General features: G+C 28.5%; 1 protein-coding gene across 1 annotated transcript; it reads right to left on the bottom strand.

Moving 5' to 3' along the window:
• Positions 1 to 13,290: 13,290 nt before the first annotated feature.
• Positions 13,291 to 14,695, bottom strand: LOC123296439 (NPC intracellular cholesterol transporter 2-like). The gene is made up of 4 exons (XM_044877913.1): positions 14,559 to 14,695; positions 14,384 to 14,497; positions 13,781 to 13,959; positions 13,291 to 13,401 (listed from the first exon to the last, which is right to left on the bottom strand). The coding sequence occupies exons 1-4, from the start codon at positions 14,638 to 14,640 to the stop codon at positions 13,312 to 13,314; spliced, it is 465 nt and encodes a 154-aa protein (XP_044733848.1). The 5' UTR covers positions 14,641 to 14,695; the 3' UTR covers positions 13,291 to 13,311.
• Positions 14,696 to 20,034: the final 5,339 nt, after the last annotated feature.

Raw genomic sequence — 20,034 nt, forward strand, 5'->3', positions numbered from 1 at the left:
AGGATTTAGCCGGGAAGCCGCTATTTTTGTCTCTAGCTTGTGGAGAGACCAAACTGGGGAAAATTAAGAAAATAGAAAACTTTTACATTTTGTCTATATTTTTCATTAACCAGAAATGTGACAGTAAGCAGCTGTACACTCAGACCTGTTTCAATGCTTTTCCTATGACGTTATAGTACACGTAAAGGTCATTTTTTGGCGTCAAATCGATACCTTGTCGCCAATTTGACGATTCTCATCGAATTCACCTCTTGTTGTAATTAGGCTGACCGGAATCTTGACTATTCGTAGATAATCTTGTTTTTAAAAAGCTCTAGATATAGATGTGTAAAAGATTCAAATAAAATATTTATACCCATTATTTCTGTTTTAGGCATAAAACTATTGCTACTATACCTTGTTAACAGTTTTTGTAAATTCGACGCCTGGATAAATAAGACAGCTGGAATTGAAAAAAAGCCTTAAGAAATTATTATTAATTAGTTAGTAATAAATATCCCCACCATTACTGCCACAAGAGACATGAGATATTAGTTTAAATTCATAATCATTAAGTGTAAAAGTTTACAAATATACTTAGAAGTTAATTTTTATTTAATGTCACTGATGGTGACTTCCGTAATTCCGTTGAATTGTGGTATTATGTCAAGCAATATTACACCCGTAAGTGTCACTGGGGCAGAAAAATGTGCTCCCTCACTCCAATTATCTTCAATATTTTGTCAAAACAGTTAAATTATGGAGAAAATAAGACGCAAATTATTGCAAATGCTTCTACCTCGAGAGTCTCAACACTTAAGCTACTTATATACAAGGAAACTTAAAACCTCTCGCAAATTTTTATCAGTTAATCTTCATTATTACTCTGAATGAAGGGGGGACATCCTTTTTTGAAAATTTTTTTACTATCAAAAATTTCTTTCGTATTTATCGGTAGACTTTCGGTGATCCACTATAATAAATATATTCCGATACGTATTTGGCAGTAAATCTGTTAAGATTGCTGAAGGTTGCTGGAAAATATATATGAACATATGCATAATAAATTTTAACCATGACAAACTATGCTAATATAAAATATTTGTGATATAGCAACGAATTTATTACGGTATCATGAGGCCAGTAGTACAAATCGAGGAAAATTACTAAACTCGATCTCCATTTCAAAGCAGTATAAGTCAATCAATTTAAAAGATATTTAAAACGATAATCACACAACATTTAAGAATAAAATTTCAAAAAAATTGAAACTTCCTCGCATATAGGTACTAAATTTTTAGGAAACTGTTTATGGTCTCAATACTTGAACTATTAAAAAGGGAACACTAAAAAATAATTTAATTAAAAATATATTTCTCAATTTATACAATTATTTCATAAATATATTAGTATTATAAAAGTTTTAATATAAAAATATATTCAAATCAAAACAAACATGAAACTATGTATATAAAAAATTTACAAACCGGCGAATTACGATTTACTTTAAATACATTTAAAGTGTCATTCACCACCAAATAATGCAATTAGATTTAAATTAGATAAACTTAATATTATTTCCAGTTCAATTACAATTAAAAACTTTAAGCATTAAATAATCTTATCTTATAGAAATACAAAAAACTATAACGATAGCAATTTTTTCAAGTCTTAAATTTAGATTTGGAAACTTTTTTTAATTAAGATTGAAATACAATGCTAAATGTAAAGCTTGTTTTTTTTTTTTTTGGAATAATCCCAATTAAACATACTTTTTAATTTTGCTGAACCAAAGTTTTTCTTTGTGAAATTTGCTTAAAATTTAAAAACTTGTTCGTAAAATTTTTGAAAGCAATTTATCAACAATTTATAAACAAAAATCACAAATTTAATAACAAAACGTTTGGTTAAAAGTCAAGCAAAAAAAAAAAAATTTACAAACAACCGGTGTCTGTCTTACCTTAATTTTATTTCCAGTTCAATTACAATTAGAAACTTTAGGTACTAAATAATCTTATCTCATAGAAATACCAAAAACTACAACGATATCAATTTTTTGAAAGTTTTAAATTATTATTTGAAATTTACATTTGAAAACTTTTTAAATTAACATTCGAATGCAAAATTTGAAGTTCTTTTTTTTTTAATAATCAAAACCAAACATACCTTTTAATTTTTTGTTGTAGAACCAACTATTTTTTTTGTGGAATTTGCTTAAATTTTAAAACTTTGTTCGTAAAATTTTTGTAAACAACGTAAGAAATAAAACAAAATAAAAATTTTTTGATTATTAATTTATAAAAAAAAAAAAAACAAAAAAAAACACAAATTTAATTACAAACCGTTTGGTTAAAAATCACGCAAAATTTTTTTCACATACAACCGGTGTCTGTCTTAACGTGTTCGTTGTTATACGACGAAATAATTTTCAATAGATTAGCAAGAGAGGAAACGTTCGCGTGAACTCTACTCTCTGTGATACACTACTCAGTGTGTATACGATATAAACTGAAACGTAACCGTTACAACGACTGGTAACTTGTGAATATAACGTGGCGTCCATATAGCCATGCCTTCATCAGACGTCGTGGAGGCGCCGGTATCTGTCGAGCATGCGTCTCTCTAGGTGTTAAACAACTGACAATATAATGTCCATTTGAAATAAATAAATAAATAAATAAATAAGCAGCAGCAGCAGCATATAGGAAAAACTATCTCTGTACGTATTTATGAAATCTGAAAGATACGCATTTGTAATATTAATGTACACTTCTTCTTCTTTTTTTTTTAAATGGCATGTCACAATATTATTTTGTTGCAATTTATTATTTAAAAATATTTTATGTTTTGTAAATTGACAACATATACATCAGAGAAGACGAAGGTGAATTTATTTAAATTTATTTAAATTTGTACCTACTTTGAAAAGTGAATATTTTGATGTCCACAGTGGAGCAGAGAAATCTGTGACTTTGAAAACGTTGTAAAAAGAAATTTCATCAATTAAGTACGGAAAACAATTGTGTTTTTAAATAAATTTTACTGGGTTTTTAAGTCACTTAAGAAAATTATAAATTATTTTATACCTATTATCCTACCATGAAAAGAAGAAGTCGATTAACCATCTCAGAGAGAAGAGCCAGAGAAGACGTTGTGTTTTTAACAAGTTTTAAATACTTCAAGAAAATAACAGAAAACTAACTGTTCATTGATGAATTTGTTGAAAAAGTGGAAAAAAATTTGAGTTAAAAAAAAAAAAATTCCGTTCACCTGGCATTGAACAGAAATAACTATAGTTATGAGTATTGTGGGTGAAGAGAAACTACTGTCTTAGCAAAATTTTCAATAACTCATCGTAGTCTGAATATTGCATGAAAAACAATTGAGTGATGCAACATAGAAAAAATTTTACCTGATTTTACTAAAGGCTTTCACTCTTACCACGCATATAATCCAAAACTGTTTGACAATATTGAAGATTAATAGACCATGTTTTTCTTCTGTCTATCACACTTCCCTGTTATTCTTTCAGTCAAAAGGGCGTGGTAGAAAAAATGTCTTCACCTAGGTGGCCGTTATCATATTGAAGTTAAGGAATCGAACGATTTTTGTTGTTATTATTCAAATATATTCATAATAGGATAAAATAAAAAGCGGTTATTCACCAAATTTAAACTTACTCTTCCGATCAAAAATTTTTTCAACCGCTTGAAAGAGAATGCCCCACTTACAAGAATTTCCGTAGATACAAAAACAGTTAAGGTAATCTTAATTCAGTCACACAGCAAGTATTAATGTCCATTTGAAGGGCATTCAACTTATTAGGTACATTTATAATAAGACAAGTGAAATTTACAAAATTTAAAAAACGTTTTCAAATATATAAAAAAAATAAAGTTTTCAAAATTTGCATTTAAGGACTGCCTAGCTTTCAAACGGATAATCTTTGCATAAATATAAGTTGAAATTATTTTGAGGTGTACAATACACGTCAAAGTATTATTCTAACCTTTTAAGCCACCCTGTATATCAGGAAATTGTAAGCACTTGCAAACCACTTTTGATGTGAACAGTGCGGAACACATTAGATAGAAATTTTTAGAGCAAATACCTGAGGCTACACTTTCTACCTTAAGTTACGTTCAGTAATATCACTGGCTTATTCAAAGCAAAGAAAATGTTTCCGAACATATCAAGTTTTCTTCATGAAGAAAGCAATAACATTATTTCTCAACAGTTCCTTCGCACATGTGTTATTCTTTTATACATATGAATAAAATAATATAATATGATTCCTATACTTTACCCCTAACGTTAGGTTGTTCAATATTAATCCTACACGTTTTTAAAGGGTGTCCATATTTACACCATATTTGTGTTATTTAACTATTAGCATTTCGACGATTTGTTACCTTATCTAGGAATATTAATGATACTAGTCTAGACTTCAATGGCTACTACAACATTTGATTTACATGATAAGATAACATAAGGGTAAGTTTCTCATTAGAAAATTTCATGAGCAATTTTTCAACGCGTATTCATATAGTTGATTGACCAGTGACAGTGAAGGGGTCCATCTTATAGTAAGCACATATACTGGTTCAAATCACAGTTGTGATAAACCCGTTTATTAAATATACTACTTGTATAAATTCGAAGTAGTCGAACCAGATAAAAACTTAACATGATGGCGACTTGGGGTTTAAATTTAAATTTTTCTTTTAATCACACCAGGAGAAGACCGGATAGTTACGGTTGTACCAATATCTGAAACACATGTTTAAAACGATGTTATAATTGATGTTAATTAAAGTCTGAGCCCATCTGTGTTTTTCAGCTTGGTGTAACGCTAAACCGTTTTTTCTCAGGCCCGTTCCAATATTAGCCCGATTACTAATTCTCTTTCAGTTGGGAGCTTTTTTACTCCCAGTCACAGGTTAATTAAAAAGTGAAAGTGAATTCAATCGTCGTGTAGTCAGATCATTTTCTTTACTCGTGTAAACTAGGCTTTTTTAAGGTAGGTTTTCTGAGACAACCTATATATGTATATCAAACCTTACCTATTGAGAAAAGAAACATTTATTTTATTGCTGCAATATATGTAAAATATCAGGATATTCCATATATAAAGTATATATGTACCTAATAGGGATTCTAAAAATAAAAGTTTGAATATAGTGGAAATTAATAATGGAAAATCAGTGTATGTACAAAAATAGCTTATTCGAATTCTTTGTAAAATTTACAGGATGATTCATAATTAAGTAGTTAATTGTCTTTGCATATAATCAAGTACTTACCTACACTGCTAAAAAAAAAATCAAGGAGGAAAGATATCAATTAAGGAATTTTTCAGTTTGGCTTTGATCTGCTATATAGCTTGAGCCGTTAGCTTCTGAGGGTGCCGGATACAGCAAAGAATCATTAAGCCTCAGCCAAACAAATATATTCTGTTAATTTTATCTCAATCAATCAAGGCATTTATATTACTAGTTACATAGATTACAAGAAGACGTACCAACGATTTTATACAGAGTGAGCTTTGAGATCGAATGACTACTTGACTTTTTCCACCTGTATCCTTCCTTTTCCTCATATATTTTGTGGTAAGGTTTGTATGAACTTTTCCAGAGAACGAGAAGGAAATTTTTTTTAGATTTTTTCACAGAAATACAAAGAAAGTATATTGTTAACTTACTGATAGGCATCTTTTTATTTTAATTATCATGTTATTAACAATAACACAAAAATTCCATGAAATTTGTTTACTATTTGATGAGACACAACACTTTAAGAAACAGACGAAGAACTCCAAATAACGTATCCTCTAAGATTATATGTAAGTAAATTTGCTTATATGACGCAGCTTAGTAAAAGATCTATCATTATGTTCGCACATTACTTTTAGACTATGTATAAATGAAATATACATAGTATATTAAGTTTAGTTCCAAGTTTGTAACACTTAAAAATATTTTCGGTTGTGCGTCCGTCCGTCCGTTCGTCTGTGAACACGATAAATCTAAAGCGAAAAAAGATATCAAGCTGAAAGCACTTTACAGCGCACTCAGGACGTAAAAAGTGAGGTCGAGTTCGTAAATGAGCAAACATAGATTAATTGCGTCTTGAGTCTTGAGTCCGTAGGACCCATCATGTAAACCGTTAGAGATAGAACAAAAGCTTAAATGTAAAAAATGTTCCTTAACAAAAAATAAACAACTTTTGTTTGAAACATTTTTTTGTAAACATCACTGTTTACTCACGAGGGCATACATTAGATGCAAATTTTATTGTATGTATTAATATGGGATTATCAGTTATGTATGTGTGACATGTATAGGCATTGTCTACACATGGTATTTAAACAATTAACTCAGCCAATTGTTTGTTTTCACTTTTTTTTTAAGAATATTTATTATTAAAAAATCAAGAAAATATTTAGTTGTCGAATAACATAGAAAACATGAACCCATTGGAGTCCTATTTTCCATTGTAATTATTATGCCGATAATAAAAATGGGTTATATTATTATACATTTCATATGTTATCAGATGTATAAATGCTATAAATGCTATTTAACAGATCGTAACATTCAAAACTTTTTCCCAAACACGATAAAAAAAATAACATAGAAGGTTATATTACTAAAAATAACATCTTTATACGGCTATAACAATAATATTGTAAGGATTTGTGGCTATTTTCATGGTCTACTAATTTAAAGGTTAGTCATTCGACACAAATTATGAATTTTACCCAAATTTCGTTATATTTTTATATACTGTTTTATACATCTGCAAACTTTATTTATGGATACAAAAGAAAAATCAGTTTTTTATCCTTACAAAAACTTTGTATTCATATTTTTTGTTATTGCCATTTACAAGTTAACGTGAAAATCAATTTGTACATTAATGTATACAAATGGAACTAAGATAATATTTTCTAGGTTATATTTGACGGGGGAATTAATGCTCCAACCGTAAAAGGTTACAAAATAGAGAACATGCATTAATTTTTTTTTTTGCCACAGATATATAAATAAAATAATAATTCATCTAAAGTATATTTAAGTAATTTTTTTATAAATTAATAATTCCATTTTTATTACACCGCCTGTTTTCCTGTTCAGCTCCCCAAAAACGATAACGAGTAACGAGTTGGTACCGATTATATAACGAATTTCCCGAAAACTTGGAAAAGACCAATTCTGACACGATATTCGTGCTTGGCGACACCAAAGACCCCCATGTATCAGGTTTGGAATCTTTTTCATCACCACTAGCCTAATTGTGAATTTAGTATATTTACGGTTAATTTAAAATGCAATTACAAAATGCATATTATTTATGCAAATTTCATATTTTTAATTTCTTATAAATCAATTTAGGTCACAAAATTTTCTGACGTTCGAACGATTCGAATGTCAAAAACCGCGTTCAAATCCGATTTACTATTCAAATTTTGCTTCGTTTCTGCGAATAAGTAGAGATAAATTATGTTCATTCATTCAATCATTTTATGATTATACGGATTTTTAAGTTAAAGTAAACAAGAGAAAGATTTCAGATTATTGAATAAAGTAAATGGCCACAGATATTTTGCCATCCCTTACAAAAGAAAAAAGAATAACTTGCTACATTTGTTGGTTTATTTCATCAAATTTAATTTTTCTCCTACTCGACAGTTCATTGAGATACATCTTTTAATATATTTCGCTTTTTTAATGACACTTTCTTCAAATCGTCACATACTAGAGCATATTAAGAATGGAAGAATTTTGACTTGACGATTTTCGAATTATTTATATTTATTTTTGAAAACGATAATCTTACATGTTAAAGTTGACATAACAAAGGAAAAGTCTTCTTCTGAATTCTCTTTTGAACTGATATTTCAAATACCGAAATATTCCTTTTATTTTAGAAGAACAATCAATAAAACTTAAGTATAAACAATGTATTATTAAATTGATTTCATCTTAAACATGGAAAATTTCAATAAAATTTATTCAAAATTTATCAAATGTCAAATAATAATATGTATGAAAATACGCAAGTAAAAATTTTGTTTTCTCTAAAAAAGACATTGAATTTCTACACATATGTATATATAAATGATTTATGCGAAGTCTGTTTTTATTCAAATATTTTCACAGTTTTATTTTCGGCTACATAATATTTTTCTTGTGCGGATCCAGAGATGAATTGCCTGCCATTAATTTTAAAAATCTAATCGATTTAATCGATAGTCAGTATAGCAATATTAATTTATAATAACAATAACAATATTAATTTTTATTAAGAAAGTTACAAATAAACTTCGTATGTGTGTGTGTACGCGAACAAAAAGTGATATCGATTTCGTTAAGGTGTCGATCTAAGCGAATTAACGGCAATATGATCCCAAAAGAATTTCATAACATATATAAAATGCTGTACGCAACTTAATATCTGACACAATCATTCTTAGCCATCGAAGTCCATACGCATAACGGGAGATTTTTTATATAAAATTTGTAACATGCGAATTCTAGCTTAAAACCCAATCGTCGAATGGCATATATTTTTTGATTTTTTTTATCAGTATTAAAGAAATTTAAAACAATCCTTTGAAAAAATACTTTGGAAAAATCGAATAAAAATTTTGGTTTTTGATTTCCTTAATTTCTATCACTTCAAATCGATTCGGAATTTAATTCGCTATTTGTACTGAAGTATAAACAATGTCACTGAAACTATTTATCCAAACCTATAATAGAGTGGATTTTTGAGTTGGATTGGATTAATCTTATAAAGTGTTCTTTAACAAAATCGAAGCAAAAACTATATTTTGCGATTGTTTTAAGAGAAAAATTGTAAAAAATTGAAAAGTCGAGTAAAATTTTTTGTATCCGAAAACTTAGTTAATTCGGTTTTTTATGAACCAAAACTTCGAAAATTCAATTCATTGAACAATTGAATGAATAGTTTCTTCCTAAACATTTTTTTAAGAGTTTTGCACATCGATTAAAATCGGACCAGGAGTCACTTGTCGCACAATATTTTCAGCAATATAGTGATTTTCTGCTCTTAATAATTCCCCTCTTTTAAACTATCTACCATATCTGCAACGTTGAGAAGATACTTCAAGATCAAATTAAACTATACAACAAAGCTAAAACAAACTTTAGTCTTGTATAACATACTCTTGATAAAATACCAAAATATATCTATTGTATATGAATTTCAATAGATCTCTCATGTTGGGTTCTTGAAGTTGATGGTTTATTGTAATGTCATAAGGTCGTAACACTCGATCAACAATATTACTTGAATATATACGAATTGAGTAGTGTACCAGACTATATGTATAATAATAACAATAATACTATTACATACTCACTAACATATCCCAAAATACAACAAAATATATATTATAACATTCATCCTAAATACTAGTACAGTGGCTTAGTTTGGTTTCTTTTTGGATTTTCTGTACCCATTACTCCTTCTAAGGTTTTCCTTACTTTTATGAATGTTTGTTAATGTAAGAATGTATAATAATTTTTGTATTTTGTCTTATATATTTAAACGAGCAATTCTTGTATATATAAACAATCTCGGAAATGAATTAAACAATATTCATTAAATTTAATATGCAGGGGGTATCGGGGACGCAAATAATGACTTTTCCATCAATTGGCGAGAATATACATTGTATGAGATTCGCTTTTTTAGTATTGTATAGTTTAAAGTCTGTGTGCCTTTGTCAGTTTTGATTCATAGATACCTGATGTGATATAAGTATACGTATATCGAAATAAAGTACATTACCGGGACATTCAAATTGGTATTTGAGCGGAGACATTTTAAACGGTTCTTATATTAGTGATAAAATTTGCATCTTTTTAACTAAAAAAATACCGAGCAAAACTCTAAAACATATAAGTAAGAACTTTTTGACTGAGGTCGCATTGATTTATGCCACGATCGGGAACAGAAGTATGCGTTTGCACGGAGTGATCTTAAAAAAAACTTTCCATCCTTTTATGTATCGAGAACAAAAATGCCACTTAAGATGAGCCGATACGTGTTTTCGCATTTTAAAGTTTTCCGCTTTCGAAGTATACCTACGGGTATATACTTTTTAAAAACTGTTCTATATAATCACACGAAAAAAAGCAAATAATACTCAGATTTTTACCATTTTTTACTTAATGAAATAGTAACACCTCGCCTAGTCGACCCAGTTTAGGTTTGCGTGAATATTATAGTATAGAAGGTTAAAAATTGATCACCCATAAATAATAATATGTAAGTATTGAACAAGAAGAAGCATCGGCATAAGAGGGTGTTTTTAAAATTGCACTCAGTAAAAACCGCCATATTCAATAATATAGTATCATATAAGGATCAGTTGTTTGTGAGAGTGACTGTACTATAAATTCTAATTCAAATTATACATATTGACACGGCACTGAGTAAAAATGTATGACAATACAAGTTCGATGAGGTAGAAGTTATTTTATATTCCAATGAAATATATAAAATTAAATTCCAAAATTCTCTGTTTTAAACAGTAACATTTAATGATTATATAAACTTAATTTTTCTATTTAAAATTGTATTATTTGGTAAAAAATGCAGCAGTGATAGCCATCCAAAAGTCGTATAGACTAAAGAAGCGGTTACAATGCCTTACAATAAACAAAAGAGAAGTATCAGAATCTACACTAATAGTCGTGCATTCCCATGTTTATTAATTCTGCCATGGATTAGAGCGCGACCATCCGGTATTAAGGCATATACTGGTCGATCAAGCAGTACATGCAGACAATGTGAAGGCTACAGATTCACGACTTCCACCGATCAGCATGTTTAAGAACAATATATAGACGAAATTACAACGTCCCATACACAAGCAGGCTTAGTAAAACTGCGAGCCCGTTATCTCAAACACTGTGATCCATGATAAATAAAGCCTGGTTAGGGATTTTGTAACAAGTATGGTAGGTCAATAAAGTATAAATCTCTTTTGGGAAGGATGGTACATTTACAAGGTGTAACTTTACACTTAAAATAATGGAACCTGGCCTTTTTCGTGTTTTTTTTCAAGTTCTCTGGGTTTCATACTTGAAAAATCCGTTTTAGAAATGCACTAACCGATCTTTGCAACGCATTTGTCATATTAATACACGACTAAATATTGGGTTTTATATCTTTATTCTAATGTTAGCTACCAAACTGGCAAAGCCACCGTACTATATCCAAAGAAATACTAGATAGATTATATCATATAATACAAAAATAACAAACTATATTATATATAATATAATGTAAGTTCGTCAAATACGGATCTTGTTATGAGCAAATTCGGCTTTAGTTTTGCTTTTCGTGTAGAAAGAGTTTCAAGAATTGCAAAATCAAGACCAAGGCATCGTCATGAAGCGCATGATGAGAACGAATACTATAATAAAAAGCTAGACAAAGAACAGGGCCTACCGTTGCGAGAATCTTGCGGAATGAGTTTCCTTAGCACACAACAATTGAAATTTAGTTTTGAGTATTCGTTGTATACAAATTAGGTGCAAGGGGCAACTGAATCGGTCGCAAGGATACTCTCTTATGAAATTGGAAATAAATCACACGTTTTATTTAAAATAAGGTATTACATGTAATTGGTATAGTAAATGTCAAATAAAATTTATTGAATAATAACAATTAATTAAACGTGTTAGAAAATGTGAAAATAAAAGACGAATTTAAAAAAATAATATTTCTTAAATGTAAATTAACATTAATAACTTCTTTAAATTTGTTAAAAAATAGTATTAAATTTTAAATGTAAAACATATATACAAACAATAGACTTATATACACTTCCATAAAATTATATATTAATGAAGCAGTGTGTTAATACCATGGAAACTCTTAAATAAAACTCATTCACGGTGTTAATACTATTCTCAACTAAATTGGGTTTAGTTTCCACGGTTTAGCTTTTTATTAGGTTGACTGAATTAAATGAATATATATATACACAAAAAAAACTTTTGTTTTTTTAATAATTTTGGCAGATCCGATGTCATCGGATCATGTTGAACTTGAAATACTTGTCATTATAGTCAATTGCAACGGAACAACGTGAAATCTTTAAATTACGAATTACAAAAAAAAAGCATACCAACGCCAGACCTGCTGTCATTATGCATTAAACTTCTGGCCTTGGTAAAAATCGATAAAATTGTTGTATCTATTTTCAAAATGAACATTAATAGAATTTATTAGAATTTATCAAAATATGGTTAATTCACAAGGACAAACTGAATCAGGGTGAATTCCATTTTCAATGTTTCTAAAACTTTCAGTATGGTAAAGTCTTGTAGCTATGCAAAACTTTCTCCTGATCTATCGTTTTATTCTTTTTTTATTTATTTTTTATAAACGAATATAAAAAATGACGTTTTCAATTTTACCTACATTTTTCTATATGAAACCTGAAAAATTGTCGAACTGATACTAATATTAAACAATATAAGTTGGCTTTGGTCTGCTTGCCGGGCCCTAAATACTCTTTAACAAATTAAGGTCTTTAAAAGTGGAACAGCTTACTTAATTAGTAAACATATAAACGGCGATCCTTTAAAATTTCGAAATATCCATGATTCTTTTTGTCTACGTTTTTGTGAATTGATAAGTAAGTGTGGTACTATACAAGTTATTAATAACTTTGGCTCGAGCATCAAATTAATGGAAATCAAATTTTTCAAGTATTACTTGATTCTTGACGAACACGTAGGGAAAAGTTGTTGGTAATACCTTCCGAGAAAAAACATAACAGCAAGTTTTCAAATATAGAAATGGTTGAAAATAGATTGCAATTGTAAAAAGCAAACTCATTTTTCAACCTTTGTAACATTTATAAACCTTCTATCATTTTTTTCTACTTTGGCATTGTTAATAACTTTTTTTTAACGTAAGAAAAACGATCGTAAAATTCTATTTGTATAAATAGTTAAATATATATACATAAGTAGAAGCAATAGTTATAACTCAAATTTCTTGATATTAAACTTATCGTTATCAATCATCAAAAAGATTGCCAAACAGACCTTCCAAACAAATACAATGCTAAAACCACTTTTTTTTATTATATTGCGCTTATACAACATCTAAACCAGGGTAGAATTAGACAACTGAACCAAAACTCATCCTACATCGAACATACCTTGTCTAATGCTACCAAGATCTAAACCATGATAGAATTAGGCAATCTAAACCAATAAACAGGGTAAATTAAAAAGTCTAATATGTGAAAAAAACGTATTTTAGATTTTATATAGTAATTTACTCCTTTACAACTTTACATTTTACAACAAAACAAGAAATTTTTTTGCGATTTTCATCTTCAATTGACAGTTTGATACTGAGTGAGATCTGAAATAAAAGAAATGTATTAATTTGTCAACTTCACAATAAAATAAAATTCCCATTTATTAAAAATATTTAGAACGTTTTTTGTAGACAAAAAAAATTCGTAGCGTAGAGGCTGCGTTATCTTAGCGAAATCCCGAAAAGATTGGAAAAATAACACATTTATGAGAACTTTTGAAAAATTAAAAAATCGGATATTGCATTTTTTTCGAAAACTAACTAATTTTTCTAGAATTTTTATTTCGAAAGCTAATCGTCTAGAGAAAAAATCACCTCAGAACTTTTTTGCTTAGCACTGATCAAAAAATACACAAATATTTTTATTTTGAAAAAATTCAAAATTTCGTACTTTGCGCAAATTTTGTAAATGAATTAAACACACCTGTGGATAGCTTTTGAGAACAGGCATTTCCAAACGATATGTCAATAACTCATTTTGATCAACCGGACAATATCCATTTAACAAACCATTGCATACATTCGGATCTGGTAATTCAAATACACCTTCGATACCAAAAACTATTGGATTCACTTTTGCCCATAATATATCGGAGTTATTTGCTAAAATAAAATAAATATTTTTTAATTAATTGATATGCTAGTTTACCGAGTGAATGGAAACAATTTCTTCGATACATAGAATGTATACATTAAAATAATGCAACGTAGTTGTGCGAAAATAGTTATTTTACCATCTATTATGGTCGAGGTGTGGATGGTTTTCACAAATGCTTACTAACTAACCGAAACTTGAAAAAATTTCTTACTAAATCATAAGTTTTTCTTTAGTTATCTTTTTATTATCATAAATTATTTTATTATTATCTACGTCCGTTTATTCATGTGATCTGAATTTAGCTCGAATTTTTTTTCAATTTTATTTTTGTGATATCTTTTCAAAATTTTATTTACTATTATCCAGTGCGTTGCTTTGTTTTATAGTGGCACTGACATTAAAATAGTTCTCATTGTTATGTTTACTTACGAACGACAAAAGTTAAATCCATTATTGCATTTTGACCGCTTGGCAGTAAGCATGGTTCTTCAGTACAACCTTTTATATCTACATGTACTGGTTTTGGTGCTTCTACTTTACTACCTAAAAATAATTAATTAATTTGAGAATGATAGAACAATTAAATACCAGAAACTATTTATACATTCTGATACATCAACTGCAACTAGAATCGTGATCGATTCGATCATAAAAATAAAAGTTATTAATAAAATATTTTTATCCATATTGTTTGATATCACTTTACTTCAGTTCAATAACATTCTACTATAGTCGTACAAATGATTCGTTTACATAATTTTTTAATTTGAAAAACCGGTATTCTATCAACTACTGATAAGATAAATGCATTTTGATAAGATAAATTCAATTACTATCAATATTATTTATTAATAATTTTTGTACACCTATAATAGGGTATTTTCCTCTTTTTTTTTTTTTAATTTTTTTAAAATGTTTAAAAGTGGAACTCAATAATAATTTTGTTTTTGCGTATACAGAATAGTGAAGAATAGTGTGCGATTTTGATAAGAAAATAAAATCTAGTTTAAAAAACTAAAAATCACGCTTGTTGCTTGTTCTATATATGTATAGTATGGTCATCGATAGTACAATAAATGTATAAAACTGATGATGCCTGATGCATGGGTATGATATTAGACAGTTACGTACAAACATACATACATACAAGTGAATATAAGTGTGTTCAAATCACAGCAATTTTTCTAAATTATTAATTTACGGAGTTCATTCGCCGCCAATGTTTATTAAAAAATATTAGATTACAATAAAATATTTTTTTTATAATAGTTTAAGTCTTTATATATCGTATAGTGAAGTTTCGATCAGAATTTACCGTACAAACTTTTTTTGAATTAAACTACCAGTTATCGATTAGATGGAGTGAAAAAAACTGAAAATTAGTTTTTCGAACGATTCAAGTTTCTGAGTTTGCTCTTAAATATATATATAGTTACCGTGAAATTGATTGAGAAATAAATAATAAACTGAAAAAATGATTAACAGGAAAATTTGTTCTCAAGGCAGCAATTGAAAATACTTTAATTTAAAACAATCTTACTATACTTTAATTTTTAAGTATTCTTTATACTTCAATTTTTAAGAAGACAAATACTTATTTTATTGAACTAAGGAGGTTCATTCGCAGCCAATTTAAATTTTTTTTAAATGCACATTTTACTTTCATCCCGTGAAATGACTACCTTAAACTACCCAAAAAGACGTAAGCACGTAATTTAAAATCCAGTAAGATAACGTTCGCTTAGGCGTAGGCATTATTACAGGCTAATCTTAAAGTTATTCATCGCATGACGCAGCATTACAAGTGGAATTAGAACCACTTGACGAATCTGTTCTTTGAGAACGATATTGTTTTGATCAAATGTTTCCACAACGTAATCGCAATGCGGTAGCTTTATTGTATCTTACTAAATAGGAAAAAAACGTAAAAGAAAACAAGACTTGATTTTCAATACAATTTACTCAATATGTATCTGTATTGTCTTTTTAAAATCTCACAATGCATTGCCTCACAATTAGTTCTATTACTACTATTTTTGCGTCTTATATTTTTAATTTTTGTATATTTATATTGTAAGAAATGTATTTTCTCGAATCAAATTACAGATGTTTCCTAAGTAAGAACAAATTTATGAAATACAGGTCACATGAGCATATGTTTCCAAAAGCTTAGTTTCCTTGATACAGAATGTTAATGGTTTCTCACACAAAATCAGAGCCGGGGGACCATGTACAGAAATGAACTTCACTCAGGGACGCTGGGCAGAAGTGAATCTTCAAAATTTATACAAATACATACATAAATATTTATAATTGATTATGAATGGCAATAAAATATAACGAATGTTTTATAGGTATAAATTAATTATGCATATTTCCTTCATTTAGAACACGCCACTTTTGAATGGAAAATGGAATTTTTGTTAATTTTAAGTACACGAGAATCATCTGTGTATGTGAAATAGACTACTATTAAGTTTTAGGGCACGAGTGTTATCGGTGAATGGGAAGAATAAGAAGAGACTGAACAGAGTAACAAGTTTCGTAACATTCCAAAGTGATGAACTTGTAAATAAATCCAATAAATATCAAAATTTATTAACATTTATAATTATCCTTACAATACTTAGCTTATTATATTTTACATTTCCTAAAGAAAACGCACTAAACTTACGCAGATCCTGCATTCCAAATTTTTGTTATCTAGGAAAACATGTTTGATTAATAGCAAGTCGACCACAACATTGCAATAATATTATCATTATTCACCAATGAACTTTGATCATTATTTAATTCTTATGACACACGCGCTTACACTTAACAACAATGTTGTGCACTTCACAATATAGCAAAATTTCAAGCATTTAGACAGCAACAACAAGCAAAACTCAAGAAAACAAATTTTCTTTCTTCTAAGAGATTGAATCAGATTAAATTTGAGGAACTTTAAGTTTAGAAGTTCTGACTACATGTAGTTCTAATCTTTAACAAACATAATAAAAACTAATTTTTGAAACCGGGCCAATTTGATTTAAGATTTTCAAAATAATATAATAAACCGTTCACATGCTCAAACTCACGGCAAAAGAATATAGAATGTACAGCTAATCTCATATTACAGATAATTAACACGATACAGCTAATTAGCTTCTTACGTGGTTTTCCTCTCAACTCACAGCTTAGCTGATGCCTACTGTAAGATTAAGATCTCGGTTTATATCTTGTTATTTGGTGAGTATGTTTATACGGTTTTGACTCATTTAATATTACTTTGTTAAATTACAAGTAATCGGTATTCGGTACTTAGCTGTCAAAACTTTTCCAAATCTCCCTTACTATGTAGGATTGTAGACAGTCAGTGATCAATTTCATATCTCAGACATGGATTTTATAAAAGAGAAGAAATCATTATATTTTCTTTACTTACGTAACTTACTTTTTAACTTTAAAATATTTAACTGTAAAATAGTAGTAAATTATCTCGCTTTATTTCACTGTTGGCTTTAATCTGGGTGAAATACCTCAAGCCAATATTTTTTGTTTTTCCTCTCGATATCCTTTCGATTGATAGAAACTCAGAAAAACTCTCATATTTCCTTAGTAAGTCTCATTCTAATGCCAACTTTTTTCCACTTGCAACCTTCCTGCCTATTGTTTCCCGATTTTTAGTGAGTCGAATTAAGCTAGTACCATATGAAAATTTCTGTTTTATCTGTTTTATGAAATAAAAAAATTCTTGATTACAAGTCCCGCATGGCCTAGAATGCAAAAAAAAATAATCAGATAACAATTTTTTACATTTGCATACGAGGTTAGTCGAAAAATGTAAATTTTGTTCAAGAGTAAAGTACCTTTATTTTTAACACTTTCAACAAGATTTTTTGAGAAATGTTGATCTTTATTAAAAACAAAGGTCAGATATCCATTTCATGTTAATACTGAGAGCAGTTACTAAAAATAACAAAATATATTTTTCATGTCTTTCTACTTTGCTCCTAAAAAAAATTTACATTTTTCGACAAACCTCACATACGTATGCAGAAAATTCATATCTGAATATTTTTAAGCCATGGAGAACTTTTTATCAAGGATAACTTTTATTCCATATAAAATTGGCATAGCCGATAAAATCATACCTATTTCGATATGCTAGCCAAGCGTAACTCCCGCCAATTTTCTTTCTTTTTAGTAAGTACTGATATAGCAAATTGTTTGACTGATTTAGACACAATTCACATCCATTGTTAAGATACCTTTAAAAGATGTTCAATTTGATTTGTACCAACAATAAAGGCTGAGTTCCGACCCATTTTCAGGCGAAAGACTCTTCTGTAGTCGTTATCAAAATGAATGAAATGCCATAATAAAGCAAATTATTTAATGTGGTTTAATAATAACTCAAATTTTGTCAGAGAATATTACAACCATCTGCCATTCATAAATACAGTACAAAGGAGCAGTATGAAACAGTATACCACAGACTTTATTTGTAACAGATGATTAACTTTTAATTTTCTAAATAATTCTATTCATGATTAGTGGCTTAGCTCGAAGGTTTGTTTTAACTTTACTTCTTCTTTCTTTCCTATCATAAAGATGTTATTGTCTTATTGTCTTTCGGTCTGCATGTAGTTTTTTGCGTCGATTACAGATCACATAAAAAATCATGCACAGATTTTGATTACGTTCAATTTTACGATATTAATTGAATACCGGATATTGATATAATAATACTGATCTCAATCCGGCGCCAGTCACAGATAGGTATGATATAGAATACCTTTTCTCACAATTCGTACTAATTATACAAGAATTGTTACAACCGGCAAGCAGGTGTTAAAACCAACTGAAAATTAAAGAAAAGCGGAGTGAATGATATTAAATGTAAGTATTTGTTTTTACGAGCTCTAATTTAATTTCACTTGCATGTATGAATGTATGCCCTGGAATTTTGCAATCAATATTTCACAAACTTCCACTGAAGCTGAAATTTAGCATATACGTTTGGTTCTCGTGACAATGCGAGTTTATGATAAGTATAACCTGATTTTCCCACCGCTTCCACCATATTTGATATACACACGTTTTTTTGTTTTAAATTAAAAATTAAAATAAAATAAAAACTTTTTAGGAACAAACTGTCATTGTACTATAAAGTAGAAAATAATTTTTCTTATGATTCACTCATACATGACTATTTGTAAATAGGTAAAGGCGCTGCGAATTATCCTTTAAATTTTAAATCGAGGGTGGCCAGCTTTTACAAAGAGTCATGTATGAGTGACTCATAAGATAAATTATTTTCTACTTTTTGGTACAATAAAATCTAGTCCTGAAAAAAGTATTTTATATTAAAATTTTATTTAGTTGATATTATCAATCGAAACGAAAGGAAAGGGGTTAGCCTAAGGTAACTTCATAAAACGTGCTTAACATTAAATATACTAAAAAGAAAAGTGTGATTAATTTTGCTTTCCTTTTAAAATATATAAATAATCGCATCAATTTTTTACTAACTTTTCTTTTTTGCAATTTTTTTGCGTTAAAAACTAAATAATCTCAGTGTAATTAATTAACAAAGGCTTCTCTCAATAATAATGTTTTATTAAGCACTAATTGCTCACAATAATTCTAATTTAAAATAATATTTGGTTTTATTTTTTTGGTTAGTTATTGAATCGTAAATAGTTTACAGGTATATATATAATTACCACTTCGTATGTCTCATTTAATCATAAGTTAATGAAAAAAATAAGGGTTCCTATTTAAAACTATCTCTATCTCTTTTATATTATAAATGCGAAAGTAAGCATGTTTGTTTGTTTGTTACGCTTACACGCTAAAACTAGCGAATGGTTTTTAATGAAACTGTACAGCAATATTGCTGATATATCAGAATAACACATGAGATATAATTTATAAAGATTTATTAATAAAAAATAAATAAAAAAATTTAATTTGACATTACCATAAATTACAGATTTCTCTAAAAATAGTCAATATGAAATATTTCACGGCTGCTTTTTTGATATACTCAATGAATAATTACGACTATTATACATTTTAAAAAAAAGAAAACC

Source organism: Chrysoperla carnea, chromosome 3, assembly GCF_905475395.1.
Source record: "Chrysoperla carnea chromosome 3, inChrCarn1.1, whole genome shotgun sequence".
Taxonomy (NCBI): Eukaryota; Metazoa; Arthropoda; class Insecta; order Neuroptera; family Chrysopidae; genus Chrysoperla; species Chrysoperla carnea.

Coding starts and splice junctions, on each gene's coding strand:
- LOC123296439 (XM_044877913.1), bottom strand. CDS start 14,640: ATGGATAAAAATATTTTATTAATAACTTTTATTTTTATGATCGAATCG. Junction 14,498..14,558: donor TGCAGTTGATGTATCAGAAT/GTATAAATAGTT, acceptor AATTATTTTTAG/GTAGTAAAGTAGAAGCACCA. Junction 13,402..13,780: donor TTCTCAAAAGCTATCCACAG/GTGTGTTTAATT, acceptor CTTTTATTTCAG/ATCTCACTCAGTATCAAACT.